Genomic DNA, 17,088 nt, shown 5'->3' on the forward strand with positions numbered 1-17,088 from the left:
TTTTTAACATGCTGTTTATAATTAAAGACGAAGTCAAATCTACTCAACACATCCATGTGTACCTCTAATAATTGACATATAGATAGTAAATTTACTCGCTAAATTTAGGAAACGTTGAATAAATATCTTCGTATATGTAAGAGAATCATTTTCCCTTTCTTCGTGATTAAGCACGAGCGTTAGCGAGTACTTATCATGAAGTAAAGGATTATCATTCTCTTACAAACTTAGAATACTGCAAAATGCTCAAGGCTCAAATGATCTCTTGATTGGTTGTATTCAAGAATTAGTTTCATTGTCATTGTAAATTAAATGGGCAATTTATTTGATGCATGACTGCATTTTGCATCATTTCATTTATGGGTTAGTTTTAGTGATGTAAGGACTTTCTTATAATTTGGGAAGTATTTAAAAAAAAACTGCGTTATAGACATGAGGTGACACAACAGTACACAGAAAAGATTGGAATTGTATATGTTCCTGATTGAGTGTATGAATGTCAATCATGCAATATTTTATTGAGGATTGATCCTTTTTTATGTACAGTTTAAAATAGCAAAACACATTTGAATTACAACTAATTTTTTTTTACAGCCAAAAAGTTTTGGTCCACTTTTCTAATCAAATACTTATTCATTATGTCAGGGAAATGTTGTAATAAAATTACTTTAAAAGTTTGAAATATATTCAAAACTAAAATCAAATTCCTGGTTTGTTTTTATTTCATTGGACTATTGGAAATAACTATTCTTCCCAGCCGCTGGTTCAGTAATCAAAATTTTGGAAAGCTAGAGATTAAGGTTATTTTTATTTTAAACTTTTTATCTTTAATATTTTGCATTACTTTGATATTTTTGATATTTGCATTGGCAAAGGAGCAGGTATCTCAACTTGCCCAAATATCGCTTGCACGGTCAGTGCTGAAGGTCCTTGAATTTCAGGCTGTCTTTGAAATGGCATAGAGGCTGTATTTGAAGAATAACAGGTAATTGGACTTCACCTACAACTGCCCAAAATTCTGGAATTCCCTGACCTAGATTTGCCGGTGCAGCGACATCACAGTTCCTCCTTCGGCGTCGTCTCTCTGGTGTTGAGCATCTACTGCGGGCACATTCGCAAGCCCATTTTCATTTCTTTGTCGACCAATTCTAGGCAATTGTATAAATAAAATAGGTTAATAATTTAAGTACTTACTAATAATACATTATCATTATTCCGTCTCTTAATTTTGGTTTTAAGAAAAGCAGTTTCAATACACCAATTTCGGTATTCGAATTAACTCCTGTCTATCAAGTACATCATTTAAAATTTGATAAATCTGTCGATACTTACAACTATTGAGCTTCCAAATTGTGTCTTATCTGTATATTATTATCATCCGTATATCGGAAATTTGACAAATGTAAATATGCGATTTAATAATTTAGCCTGTAAACACACACACTTACCAGTATTTACGCATTGGCAGGTTTACCTTAACGATCTTCATCTGAAATCAAATGTGTTATTAAACATATTTAGGTAATGCGTGTACAAAACTGTATAAATTATTCATTTAAAATATTTTGCATTACCATGTGGCCGCAAATTAAATTCGACGAAGTGAAGAAGTTAATTTAATTGTTTATCAAAAACAAAATGGAATATTTAATCCGAATTGAATCAAAAATATGTATTCCTCAATAAACTTAATCCATCTATACTTATCTTTATAAACTATTTCTTTCGATTTTTCAAAGTCCTCTCCGTTTGTTTTTTTAAGGTACACGTGACTATTAAAACGCACAGACTTTTACGACTCAACTCAACTTAACCTACCAAAATAAACTATGATGCTGCCGCTTTTTCGTAAATATAGTGTTTCAATAGTTGGATTCAGTAGAAAGTGATGCACTGAAGCACAATTAGAAATGACAGGGGTCTGTCCGTGCGGTCTTGTTATCGCTCTCGCAAGTACAATTCTTGCCAGATTTTTATGAAACTTAATTTATAGGTTTATATAAAACAATGTCTTGGACAAGTTCGAAAATCAGTGCCAGTCAATCATTTAAAAAAAAATTATGCCCCTTGGAAACATTATTTATATGAAAAATTGCATTGTTAGTGCTCTCATTTGTACAATTCTTACCATAATTTAATGTAACTTATATCATAGGTTTATATTAGCAATGTCTTTCACGAGTTCGATAATCAGTGCCAAATAAATATTTGTAAAAGAGTTATGCCCCTCTGAAATATTAATCATATGGAAAATTGCATTGTAAGTGGTCTCACGTGTACAATTCTTGCCATGATTTCATGAAATTTGTACTATAGATTCATGTCATCAATGTCTTGGACGAGTTCGAAAATACGTGATAATCAATTATTTTAGAAGAGTTCTGCCCCTTGGAAATATTGATGATATGGAAAATTGCATTTATGGGCCCTCATGTGTGCAATTCTGGTCAGAATTTTATGAAACTTATATCATAGTTTTAAATTAGCAATGACTTTAACACTTTCGAAGATAAATATTTTTAAAGAGTCTTGCCCCGTTGGAAGTATTAGTTATAACGGAAATCGCATTGCATTTGCTCTCAATCCTTCATTTCTCTGAGACACTTATAAAAAAGTTAAGGAACAAAAAAAATAGTGCCTTTGTGCCTTCGATGAATTAATTATGTACAACGCGGAACTCTGTTTTTTTTTTATTTATACACCCTTATAACATGATTATTTACGACGATCACGAATTAATAACTGTTGTGTTTTTCTTTTATCTTTTAGTTTGAAGATAAAACACGGCGGAATAAAAAGAATCAATGGAATTTTTTTCAGAAATATTCAGATGCAGTTTACAGTTCTGTACCCATATGTTGCTTTTTACAGTATTTTGCACATGTTCTGCAGGTATTTTGTAAATAGTTACAAATATATTTTCCATCATTCCGACTGACAAAAAAGAACGTAAACTTATAAAAGAAAACAAAAATGCACATCAAATATCCCTTTTGTCCGTTCGATTGGTAAAATATGTCTCTCGTGCTGTGTAGAGTCTATAACAAGTTTGTGCTAGTTTTCTTTTTTTTTTAAGTTTGCGTGTATAATAGAAACGCTTATAAAAGTGTATCCAATTGTTTTTCAAATTTATTCAGTTTTCCTGCCACGTTATCTAACAAATATTTCAATGATCTGTGAGAGTCCAAATGTTTGTAGTGTTTTTTTTTTTAAATGCAATTGTCGAACAAATCATGACAGTAGTTGTATCTGATTTACAGCTCTCCATGATATTTTATATACCCTAGGTTTTCCAAATATTTTTCTGATTGTGTATCTCATTTAGAGGTATTCTGCGATAGTGGTGACGTCAATAACTCCATTATCCAACAACACAAAGCACCACTAGACATCTAGGAATCTACAAATTCTTTTTCAAAAAAAGGCAGATAAGATACACATATCCAAGCTGCAAATCTTCTCATAAACCTGCTAAATTGTGGATAAATTTAACAGAGACTAAATGTATCAAAGATCTGCTATCAATACAAAACTCCACAAATGACGAAAAACATGAAATATAAAATAATAGCATAGCCAATCATAGCGACAATACACGATTAAAACATTTCAAAAGCATACACGGACCAACAGTAACAAACGACAACAAAGGAGTAAAGATGATATCAAAACAAATCTCAAAGTGATATTATATTATACATCAATGTAATATCAACTTGTAAACTGATCAAAGATAACAGACTTCCAATTTGGTACGTTAGACGCATATTTCGTCTACATCAGTCGTGCTCGAATCAAAACAGTTAAAAGTAAATTAAATACGAAGTTGAAAAGCATTGAATTTCGAGAATTGTTCCAAATACGGCTGAGGCTTTCTTTGAACCATAGAGAACCGTCATACAAGTTGAAGGTTAAGCTAGCTGTTATTTCAGTTTCAACCCACCATTTTCTTCGGAAAATGCCTGTTTCAAGTCAGGCACTAGAAGTTTTTTTTCCAGTTTTGATATATGGGGTTTTATTGTCTCCCCCTTTTAATACTTTTGCGGTCGTAAAATGGTATGACGTTGTCGTCGTCGTCACGTTCGCCCGAAGACATTTTGTTTCTAGATAATAACTTGAGTAAAAGTACATGGATCTCTATGACATTGTACCACAACGTTTCATGCCGACAAAAAGGTTTGTGTCGATTCAGGGGCTTATGGTCCTAATTGGGTAGGAAAAAGGGGTCAAAAACAATACTTTTTCCAATACTTTGTATAGATTGCTTATTTCTTAAACAATTTCAATTGGGTTTAATTCAAAGTCTCTTATTTCTGGGGTACTTTGATATGTTGAATCTCACCATGTATAAGATTTAAGATTTTGAGCCCCGGTTTTAAATTGTTCCACATTGATGTCCAAATGGTCCATAATTAAACTTTAATTCAATCAAAAATTGAATTATTGAGGTTCTTGATATGCTGAATCTAATCTCGTATTAAATTTTTGATTTTGGCCGGTTTTCAATTTTGTCCACATTAAGTTCCAAAGAGTCCAAAAGTAAACTTAGTGTGATTCTAAGAAAAAAAAATCTTGATGTTATTCGATATGCTTCATCTTATTATGTTTATGTATTATACTTTGGGCCAAGACTTCAAGTTGATCTAAGATTAAACTGTTTGTTTGTTTTCACAAAATGAATACATTGGGTTCTTTTATATGATAAATCTAATCGTGTATTTTAGATTTTGAATTTTTGAACTCGATATCAAATTGGTCAACATTGAGGTCTTAGGGGTCTACATTACGATACAAGAGTCCAAAATTAAACTAAGTTTGATTTTAACAAAAACATTATTTCTTGGAGTTCTTCGATATGCTGAATCTAATCATGTTTTTACATTTTTTTTATTTTGGGCATAGTTAACAAGTTGGTCCTAAACGGGGAAAACAAATTAATTTTGTTTGATTTCAACAGAAATCAAATATATGGGATGCTTTGATACGCTGACTTGAACTGTATATTTAGATTTTGAATTATGGGCTCCGGTATCAAATTGGTTCACATGGAGGTAAAAAGGGTCCATATTTAAACTTTTTTTGAGGAATGTTGGCTGAATATAAACATATATTTAAATTTTGGATATTTGACCATACTAGGTAAATATCTAATTTCTATGCTGTGTAAAATTGTCCGTGTTTTTGTGTTACCTTGTTTTGTTTCATTTTAATTTTTTACGAGATTGGAACATCTGTAAACTACTGTCGCTTCAATTTATAGTATACGCCTGTAGCTGACTTTAATTTATCTTTTTTTTTCTTTTATGTCAACAAATGAATCCAAAATTGTAAAATGATCATTAAAAAATCGGTACCGCGACCTTTTTCTATACAATTTTCCACCTTAATGCTGTATCTTACTTCCGTTGGGTTTTTGTTTACAGTTTATGTTCTTTAAAAACAATCACTTTTTGGTAAACATTTTGATCACATAGCAATTCGTCTGATATGTGAATTCTGACAATTGAATAAGACAGATTTGTTCTCCAATATAAGTTATATAGCGGTCGTAAAATGCTATCAGTTAAATTGTCGTTTGTGATTACCTTTTCAAGTACATCTAGTCATTATTTTGTTGTTTCTTTTAAATTTGCGCTGATTTGTCACAATTTATAAAAGTAAACCATTATAGATCAAAGTACGGTCTTTAACACGGAGCCTTGGCTTACACCCAACAGCAAGCTATAAAGGGCCCCACAAATAAATCATAGAACTTTCAATAAAAAGAAGTGTAAAAAATAATGATACAATAATAAATATAAAAAACAGGCTATGCTTTAATCTATTATGAAAAAGCAATACAGTAAAATTGATAAACAATACTGTAAAAAAAAATCGTGTAACTGCTGAAGGTTCATCAACGCATTGAACTATATGTTATTTATCATGCCTTTGGTATCGATGTTTTAACATTGTAGTATAGTTCATATTTAGAACTTAATTTCACTAGACTTTTTTATAACAATAACAATATAACAATATACCTTATTTTGAATCACTCAGACACATATATACATGTGTAAAAAGAGGCAAATACATAATCATATTTATGGTTGCTACAGAACAATGTTAACATAATCATATAATTTAGAGTATAATTACAATATTTTAACTAATTTGTTAATGAAAAGAGATAAGTTCTTCATAACTTTAACATTGCAAAATGAAAGCAGTCCTTTCCTTTTCTCAACACAAGGATACCTGTGGTAATATTCTGATATATGCTTATTTCCTATATTTTAAACAATAACAGGCTGGCACACAAATACATAGTGAAACGAATTTCCAATTGACAAGGAGCAGATATGACACTGTCTTTCATCTATATGAATTCCATTCTATCTTCCTGTTTCTATTGATAGAAGGTTGCAGCATCGCAGCTTAGTAATATTTTTACGATCTGCAAATGAGAGTCTTAATAAATATTTTTTCTAATCCATTGTCGATTTTGAAAAGACCATAGTTTTCCCACCTCGATGAGATTTGATTTGACTGTGCCACTGATTGATGCATTCAACTGTTAGTCTTTGCTTAATATTCGTTTGTATCTGAATTGGATCTATATTTGATTGAATATTCCATATAAAGCTAAATCAAGTATTGTCAAATATTGATTTAACATGTTCAAACTGATTGGATTCGATCAATTTGAACATTGTATGGTACCAAATAGATGAGTTGTATAGAGCTCCGTTTCTAAAGTATCAAAATAATCTTTTTTTTTCTTTTTTTATTTACAGTTAACGTTCAGTGGCAGGCAAAATTTCCCGTAATTTTTGGAAATGTAACGTATCTTCAGTGCAATATATCAGACACAGCGTTCAACTGTACAAACAAAGATCGTCAGTGGATTGGCGGTCCTAAGTATGATGGGCTTTGTTATGAAGATGAATGTCCAACTTCTAAAAAGTATCAAGTGATGAAACAAGCTAAATGTTTGTACACATTAATGATTTACAACTTTTCGGAAAGCGATGTCAACTGTGAATATACATGCCTCTATGGTGCATCGAAAATGCGACGAAATTTAACTCTTGACGAAAATAAGTTTATATGTAAGTAAAATTTATTTATTCGAACTAAAATGCATAAAAATGATATGCATTTAAAAACATTGTCAAGTAAGCCGTATTTTTATTTTACTTGTTATCGTTATCGGTTTACATTTATACATTTGTACATTTTATTGTGTCAAAAACATGAAAAATTGTAAAGTTTTTCACTGGCTTTGTCAGTTCCTACAAGTCCTCCTTCAATGATAGTAGATGCAATTATTCTTTTAGACTCATGACCTTTTGCATCTCGCTATAGAGTTTTTGACTTTGGGTGTTCCTAGCGCAGGTGTGTCCTGAAGTGCGATTCGGACGCAAAAGGTTTTTACGTTGTTGTTTCCATTTTGTTTTCCTTTGTATTTATACCTTACTTGATTTGTACTTTATCGAGAAATTGTATACTACTTACGGTATGTACTATCAACTACAAAAACAATTTTATCGGCTTCTTTGTCAATAAACTTTCAACTACAAAGAATTTTTGTTTGCGTCAATGTCAATTTTACTCTCAAGTAGAACTTTTTTTGTTGGCGTCTTTGTGAGATTTATTTGTATGTTTATTCAAATTATTTAGTCGGTTGTTTTGTTTATTTTTACACAGTTTTGGATGCTGGATCCCAATTATTGCCACATTAACCTTTTCTGTCTGTTAGGGCTTCTTATTTAATGTTGTCAATTTAACGGAACTATAAACAATTGTCATTCAAGTGTGAATTTTGCTAGCTTAAAATCCAGGTTTAACGCAACTTTTACCTCGAAAATGGAATTTTTATAAATAATTATAATTTATTTTTCTTCAGTATTCGAAATAATTCATATATTTTATATGATAATTTTTGTATTCTTGTTCTTCATTTTTGCTAATTTGCTTTTTCTGTATACCCTTTTGTGTTTTCTTGGTTACATAGGACGAGGCTCTGTACTTTTTCATCTCGTCATTGTGTTATTGTTCTGTGATACTTTCTGTATTCTTGTCTATTGTTTTTGCTAATGTGCTTTGTCTGTGTGTCTTTTTGAGTTTCTTTCAAGCATATGGCTTGGCTCTGTACATCCCGTCATTGTGTTATTGTGTCATTGAAAATGTTTGTTTATATATCTGTTTTTTTATAGTGATTAAGATACTAACACAAAGTTGACTGCTGTACTCCTATTTTTGACATTTGTACCTATCATGTCTGTTTGTTTAGTTCACACATCGTTGTCAATATAATGGAATTTTATACAACTGTCATACATATTTATTTTGTTTGTGTTTCTTTAAATTTTACATCGGAAAACAATCTTTAAAAACATATTTTAATGAAAATAAAACCTTACGGCTTTCAACGAAATTCAGGCTAGATAGATAGTTCATTGTCTAATTTGTTGAAAAGGTGAAAAAGGTCCACAATGTGATGTCAAAAACAAACACTGATAGAAATAAAAGAAAAATTCCTGGTATTGGGGTACTGGTTCTAATTTTTGTAAAATAATAAATAATATAAGTTCAAGGGGATTATGAAATTGCCCTTTACCTAAAGAACCACCCCGTCTCATTCTTTTCTTCAAAAAAGAAATAAGTTTAACAAAACATATGCATTATCTCTAATTTTTGTATTCTTGTATCCCTACTATAATAAATATGATAAATTTTGGAAATAAATGAAAGTTCAATGGCAAAAAAACATTTCTTATTTCCAAAGCTAATCAATTATGATGCTAGATTTTAAGAAAAGGTATTACATTGTACTTGTTAATTACGCTATGATGAAGACCAATCAAGTACGTAAAGCTATAAAATTAATGTTCGTCAAATCAAGAAGTCTGTCTTTGAATTGCACTTGCAAAGATTACTAGTAATTACTATTTCACTCTCTGTAATACTATTACCTACAGAACTCGTACAAACAATAAGATAAAGAAAAACTGTGTCGATGCACACGTATCAAGAAACTGTATCTTTTTTCCTTTTTTTGTCAGTGTATTTTAAAGTTTATAGCATATTTATTTCTAGATGTCCCACTTGAAAGAGATATTTCGCAAGAGTATGTGAAACACGACAAGACAATAACTTTTCGAACTAATATAAGCAAGATTTATCCAGAACCATCATGTGTTGCTGATTTTAATGTAAGTAAAGAAAGCGTTTACTGAAAAGCATCTTTTAATTCAGAAATGGTTACTTCCATTACGGAAACGCGTATTTTTTAATGGTTTGTAGGTCATTACTTTGGACAGCTGTATACTACTGTTGCCCTTATCATACAGCGTAATGTTATGAAAATTCCGATGTTGGGCCTTATTATCCCTAAAGTAAAGTGTTTTCAAATTATGCACATAAATTAAATATTTTAGTTTTGCTTTATTAAATCCACTTCAAAGATGCCAGCGTGTATCGATGATAGTTTGTGTCAGCACAAAAGTGCGGACTACTGGGATTGTGATTCCCTCAAAGACGAAACATCCACAAGCTGTGACATAGATCAAGTGGTTGTAAAAACTTATCAAATATACAAGGCTTATGATTGCAACAGGAATATATCACCATATCTGTATTTGGTAAATTGTTCGGAATTTTGGGTCCTCAATACGCTTCAACTGCGGTCTTTATTTGTTATTTGTTATTTTTTTTAATTCGAGCATCAATGATGAGTCTGTTGTAGACGAAGTGCGCTTCTGATATCTATGATGCGGTTTTTGCTACGCCGGCCACGCGTTTTGTATATTATAACATAAGACTAGTCAGTGTCGCTCGAATCAAAACAGTTGTACATCAAAATGAAATATGACCAGGTTGAAGAGAATTAATAATCAAAAGTTCCGAAAAGTTGTAAAACAGCTACAGAAATGACAGAATTAAAAAATCATGCAACATTGTGTTTTATTTGACTCATAAATAAGGTAAAGCACCATCAGCGCCGGAAAAAAGATTTTTGGTTTATTTTATTCATTATCGAAATATTATATTGCGTGATGCATATATTCTAGGTTGTCTTGATATTCAAAATGCTTCATATGGTCTATTTTTTTAATCTTACCAAACACCCTTATAACGTCATTACGATGAAAACACTGCGAAGTAAGGACGCCGATATCATACATCGGGTAAAATTTACACACATGTCAACACGCTTTCACTTTGGTGCTCCGGGTATTACTTATAAATATATATCAAATTTGTATTTGTTTTTTTTTGCTTTTGGTTTATATTTCATTAATACGAGAAAAATTTACATGCATATTAAGAATTATAACATACTTTTGGTACGCTGGGTTCCTCCTTTTCCCCTGTGTCAAGAGATAAATTCAATTACAAAAGCATCTATTATACTAAAATAACGACTTCTATTTTGTTAGAAGGCATGACGTAAAAACTTTATGTTAAACTTATATAGGAAATTGTGTTGATTAAAAATTACACCATTCCAGGCTATTTTTTTCACATAAGTAATATTACCATCAATTAACAAGTTCTGGATTGAATCCGATTCCGATGTGAATAGTATATGTCACCTATTTGGTAATCTGTACGTTCCACATCTGTTGACGCCCCACCAAAAGGTTAATTTTGATTTGCTATCTACATAACACCTGATCTATGTCGTTATTTAGGGATTGAGACTACTAAATTCAATTATATTACTGTCACGTTTAATTCCAGTTTTAAGTAAGAAAACCAGGACGGGTTTTAAACAGAATGATTTTGATAGCAGAGAAATATTTTTAACATTATCAGATGACAACACGAATACTAAAAAGTCAGGCTAATGGAATTATGAAGCGTAGTTAGTTTAATTCAGCCGCGGACTTTCAATATAGCGGGTGTGTTCCAGTTATTATACTAAAGTTGATTAACTCATTTAAAAAAGAAATCTTATTTTTCTCATAAAGTTATTTATAGGATTTTAATATTACACAGGACTCTGTAATTATTTTTTCAGGGAGAAAATATTACAAATGATATGAAGATTTCAGTAACTAAACCGGGGTTTTACTTTGCAACTGATCTACAAGTAAACCACAATGTGTCATCATGTGGGATCATTAGAGTTTCTTGTAATTTCGGAGGACGCACAGTCAGCAGGAATGTCGATGACTGTCAAGGTTTGCTTACTCGACTTATACCCTCACATATGTACTAATAGTATCATTTCAAATATAAGTTTGAAGTTAGTATTTATTCAGTCAATTATATTCTTGGCACCTTCTCAGAGTTTGCATCATTTTATCAGCATATATGGTTACCGATTTATCAGTAACATAAGCCTAACCATGTAAGTAAGTGAATAAATGACCAAAAAAAAATTATGACCTGTGAAACCCAGTCATTGTGGAGAGTTAAGTAGTGGGAAAAAACCCCAACTGCAACAACAACTTTACAGCCTTTATGAAGCAAAACCAGCTGATATTTATTTGGTTCTGTAAATATTTTCTAGACATATGATGCTTAACAAAGTAATCAGCAATGTTATATTAAAAACATATTTCGGTTTATTTCGACACGACCAAAGGGCCATAGATAATATTTGCAAGGATTCAAAGACTTTATTTTTGTCATTCGCTTCTAACACAATTATGGTTATAAATTTAAATGTGAATCTTTCATAGCAATGACTAACAACACAAATTTGGGATTCGGGGTGCTATGATGGTTGCTACGGGAACCGTATGTGTCATTTGTTTTATTTTTTTTAACAGAAATTTGACAACTTCTTAATTATAACTAAAAAACCGTAAAACATATTGAATAAATATAATATGAAAAATGTTGATCAATAAATTACCTTCAATTTTCCTCAAGGTCAAAGGTCGTTGATGACCTTAAGTTTTAATTATGGTAATTTGTCAGAAAAGATTATAGACAGAAAAATTGACAAATTGTAAAGTTTTAGGACACAGATTCATTTTTTGGTCTAAAAGTTTAAGATTAGAATTCATGATCCTCTCAAAAGTACTTAGTAACCACCACCATTTTATTCTAACGTACTTAGTTACAATACGTATTTTGGTTTATGACTATATGATCTTTTAAATAGACACTGTGCAAAGATCAGGGATCAATGTCATCGAAAAAGTTAAAAGAAATTATTCAATTATAAAAATGTGCATAGCAAACATATCTTTGGGGTAACCTTTCAACAGAAATTCAAAACATTGGTAAATTGTACCGAACATGTACATTTTCTTAAAATTAGGAATGGCTTTCAAGAACATTTAAAGAACATACAATGTACTACCGGGTAGTTGAAATCACAAGTTTAATCCAGAAATAGTAAATTATCAAAATTAATTTCAATGATAAAAGCAAATTAAAAGTTTGTTTACAAATCCAAAGGTTACTACTGAAAATCAATAAGAACTGACCAAAGATATCAGACTAATAAGTTGGTACACCATATGCGACTTTCGTCTATATAAGACATATATGAGGCCTTAAATCAAAACGGATCAAAGGAAAATTTAAAAACCAAGTTAAAGGGCGTTAAAACTAAAATTTCGACAAGTTGTTCCATATACCGGTTAGTCAATCTTTGTCTGATGGTGAAAACTAATGTTTCGAATAATTCAACAGTATATAAAACAAAGTACATTTAAAGAAAATGGACATATATCAATGATATTTCTTGTCAGCTTGAAAGTGCTGACTACTGGCCTGGTGAATAAAACGAAATAGGCAGAATTTCTAAGGGGAAAATAAATAGATTTCTGGTGCGGGCAGGACAAAACCAATTTTGTCATTATATATATATATATATTTATATATATATATACATTTTTTTGTGTACTCTATCGGAAAACGGAATAAAACAATAACTTCTTTTGTATTGGTAAATATGTGGTTTAATTGACTTTTTTTGGTGTTTTTGAAATAAATAATAAACAGATTATATTCGTTTTTACAAATTTCGCTCCCGATCGCGAGCAAGTTTAATCAAGGTTTTCGAAGGCACCAATTTCAGTATTTATAAAAATTAGATGATGTGGTATGCTGATCAATGAAGCAACTATCCACAAGAGACCAACTGACACAAAATTAACAACAACAGGTTATGCATAGTCAGCTATAAAAGGCCCCGAAATGACAATTGAAAAAAATATTTCGAACGAGAAAACAAACGGCTTATATAAAAACATAATAATGAACGAAAAACAAATATTTTACACAGAAACAAAAAACAACCACTGAAGTATAGGCTCCTGACTTGGGGACAGGCTTATACAGAATGTGACTGATTTAAAATGGTTTAAAGGCGTCAACCCTTCCTCTTACACAACGTTATTATTTTCTTTGGACTATATTTTGTCGATATTTCCCCCCATTAGTTAGTGTCAACATTTTTGAGGGGAAATGATGTATTACATATGAATGAAAAGATATGCGAGATAGGATGACTGATATCAAGTTGAAATTAAACTTTTTTTATTAGAGAAGGTAAAACAGGCCTGGTTGCAATTAATTTCAAAAATGATGGGAATATTTTTATTTCAGCATAAAAACCTTTTTTTGAACAAATTGATCGGTTTTTTTTATGTGTGTTGGATTGTGTTTATAGGGCGTAGAAAAATGTAAACATAAAAACATGTTCTTTATCTAAATTAAATGTCACTTTTTTTTTATAATTTCATTATTTATAGAGTAACTATACATTACTTAATGAAGATTTGTTCATTTTAGGGAGTAAAAAAAGGAATGATATTTCTACTTGGATGGTGGTTGGTGTTATATTTGGTGTAGTTATATTGTTGATAGCAATGATTGTGCTTTATTTGCAATTGATTTGTTATCGAAGAAAAAAAACAGAAAAAGGGAGAGTGAAAAGTGACAGTGAAGACGGAAGGTACGTGCCAAGAAGTTAAGTTTTTAAAACATCACGCATACTAAAATCAGTTGCGAACAATTATTACAACATGAATAAGCTGCATATCAAAAACAATATTTATTGAAAACGTTTTAAATAGTAACCTTTAAAACATTTCTAGGATTTAACTGATACTTCGTTCTATTCGTAAAAAAAGGCTAGCAGCATTGGATTAATTTAAAAATGGAAGATGTATTTGAATTTTATTTATTTTATTTTTTTAATTTCATATATGATGAACAAGTTAAAATGAAAACTAGCATATCTTTTAAAAATACTATGTTTATATATTTTAATAGTGTTTATGAAGTGTATTTCAATGGTTTAATATTTCTTGTTTCTTTTCAAACGAAAGCGGTTGCACTTAATTACTTACTTATTGACTTAAAGATTAACAAACAGGGGGAATCATGCCCGGAAATATTATTTCCTTAATTTTTAGCTCACCTGGCCTACACGGCCAAGTGAGCTTTTCTCATCACTTGGCGTCCGTCGTCCGTCGTCTGTTAACAAAAATCTTCTCCTCTGAAACTACAAGGCCAAATTTAACCAAACTTGGCCACAATCATCATTAGGGTATCTTGTTTAAAAATGTGTCCGATGACCTGGCCTGCTTATCAAACATGGCCGCCATGGCTAAAAATAGAACATAGGGGTAAAATGCAGTTTTTGGCTAATATCTCTGAAACAAAAGCATTTAGAGTAAATATGACATGGGGGTACAATTGTTTATCAGGTTGAGATCTATCTGCCCTGAAATTTTCAGATGAATCAGACAACCCGTTGTTGGATTGCTGCCCCTGAATTTGTAATTTTAAGGAAATTTTGCAGTTTTTGTTTATTATTTTGAATATTATTATAGATAGAGATAAACTGTGAACAGCAATAATGTTCAGCAAAGTAAGATCTACAAATAAGTCAACAGGACCAAAATTGTCTATTGACCTCTTAAGGAGTTATTGACCTTTAGTCTATTTTTACCAATTTATTGTAAATTTTTGTTATCTTTTACAAAAATCTTCTCCTCTGAAACTGCATAGACAAATTTAACCAAACTTGGCCACAATTATCATTAGGGTATCTAGTTTGAAAAGTGTGTCAGATGACCCCGCTTGCTAACCAACATGGCCGAAATGGCTTAAAATAGAACATAGGGGTAAAATGCAGTTTTTGGCTTATATCTCTGAAACTAAAGCATTTACAGCAAATCTTACTTGGGATAAAAATGTTCATCAGGTTGAGATTTATCTGCCGTAAAGTATTCAGATGAATCAGTTAACCTGTTGTTGGGTTACTGCCACTGAATTAGTAATATTAGGGAAATTTTGTAGTTTTTGGTTATTATCTTGAATATTATTATAGATAAAGATAAACTGTAAACATCAATAATGTTCAGCAAAGTAAGATCTACAAATAAGTCAACAGGACCAAAATTGTCAATTAGCCCCTTAAAGAGTTATTGCCCTTTAAAGTCAATGTTTAACAATTTATCGTAATTTTTTGTAAATCTCCTCTGAAACTACTGAGACAAATTTAACCAAACTTGACCACAATCATCATTAGGGTATTTAGTTTTAAAAATATGTCTGATGACCCTGCCTCCCAACCAGCATGGCCGACATGGCTAAATTTGAACATAGGGGTAAAATGCAGTTTACAAAACATATCAGGTGAGCGACACAGGCTCCTTGGAGCCTCTAGTTTATATTACTTTGGGTTATTTAGTAGTCAAATTTCCTTTTTTCTATTATTTGATTCAAAAAAGGAAAATATCAGGTCAATTTGTTGACTGATTTTTGCTTGTTAAACGTGTAGTGGCAAATGATAAATGAAAATATATCGATCGCCTCTTTAAACGTATGAGACAAGCGCATATATATGAAGGCTCGTCGGGTCACAATCCAGCTTTATACATGTTCGTTCAAGAAACGAGTTGTAGTTTGTTCGTGTATGCTAGAGCAACGTGTTGCGTTTGATTAATGTACACTAGATTAACGCGTACAGCATTTAATTCGTGAATCTCTAAGTAGCATAGAGTAACGCTTTACCCATACGCGTACGATAAAGCAACGCATTGATGCTTAACATTGGAGGGTGTTCGCATTCCTGTATTGAAGGAATATCATACTAGAATACCCAGTGTCACCACTATTAACGGACCAGTTAGGATTCTACTCCGTCGTATGTATCCCCATCATGCTAGCTTATTTTTACAATCTTATAAATGGAAGCCATTGTAGGGATGGTGCGCTACCTATTTAGCTCTTGGAAATTAATAAATTTATCCACATAGCACCATTAGGATCCTTATATACAACTAGTATTTTAAATGACAACGGTATCTACTAGCTATTGAGGATCATTTTATGCACTTTTCAGCATTTGGTCAACTTACAACTATTGTCTGGTTGGTTGTAAGGTGGAATTTTCGAGAGTTCAAAAATATCTAAAAAAAAAAACCAATTAAATATTTCGTGGACTAAAAACATTCAGAGTTGAAGACTAATAACCCTAGATAACACACACAAAAAGTATATTCATTTTTGAAGTTATGCATTTTTAAGATCAACTTGTAAAGTCGGTCGTTAAGTACTTCCAGTAGAAAAAATAGTTATTTCACCACACCTACTCTGTACCATTAAAAATGTATGTCACTTGACCACTATATTTCATTTTTGAGTACCATGAATTTTAAATGTTTTTAAATCAACCTGTTGACTGAACATATAAAAATAACAGAATCTGAAGCGAGATAATAGATCAAAGGTTTTTGTTTCATACGTTTTCAAGACGGAATAGTCAACTCGAACCCGCACGAACATGAAAAAGCGCACTCGACTTTCGCCATTCGATGAAATAAACGCCCGTTTTAATGATTTTTTTTCTTCCAAAAAAAACTGTCGCCTGGGCAGATATGCAAATTAATGCTTTACAATTATCAATCTATCGTCCTTTAGTGGACTTCGGCCGAATTTATGCTCATGCACAAAAAATATCCACTTGTGTTTGCATCTACGACAATGGACCGTTTTATGAAAATATGTCTATATTTTAAAACAAATATCTCGAAGCTCCATACAATAACTTAAGTGAAAACATGTATATAATTTCAGTAACTGTGCTAGTAGTCCTTTGTGAATTTATTTATTATTGTTATT

At 31.3% G+C, this 17,088-nt stretch overlaps 1 protein-coding gene across 7 annotated transcripts in view; it reads left to right on the plus strand.

Moving 5' to 3' along the window:
* The window catches only part of LOC127738703 (uncharacterized), a 157,737-nt gene that overhangs the window by 27,286 nt on the left and 113,363 nt on the right, over window positions 1-17,088 (plus strand). For all 7 annotated transcript variants that reach the window (XR_008000141.1, XR_008000140.1, XM_052250047.1 and 4 more), the window contains exons 2-6: window positions 2,770-2,892; window positions 6,780-7,094; window positions 9,085-9,200; window positions 11,012-11,174; window positions 13,747-13,909. Coding sequence is in view for 5 of the 7 variants with exons in the window: in XM_052250047.1 (XP_052106007.1) it covers window positions 2,805-2,892; window positions 6,780-7,094; window positions 9,085-9,200; window positions 11,012-11,174; window positions 13,747-13,909 (845 nt within the window). In the remaining 2 variants the exon portion in view is untranslated. The remainder of the gene's footprint in view (window positions 1-2,769; window positions 2,893-6,779; window positions 7,095-9,084; window positions 9,201-11,011; window positions 11,175-13,746; window positions 13,910-17,088) is intronic.

The sequence above is a fragment of the Mytilus californianus genome, unplaced genomic scaffold, assembly GCF_021869535.1.
Source record: "Mytilus californianus isolate M0D057914Y unplaced genomic scaffold, xbMytCali1.0.p SCAF_4, whole genome shotgun sequence".
In the NCBI taxonomy this organism is placed as follows: Eukaryota; Metazoa; Mollusca; class Bivalvia; order Mytilida; family Mytilidae; genus Mytilus; species Mytilus californianus.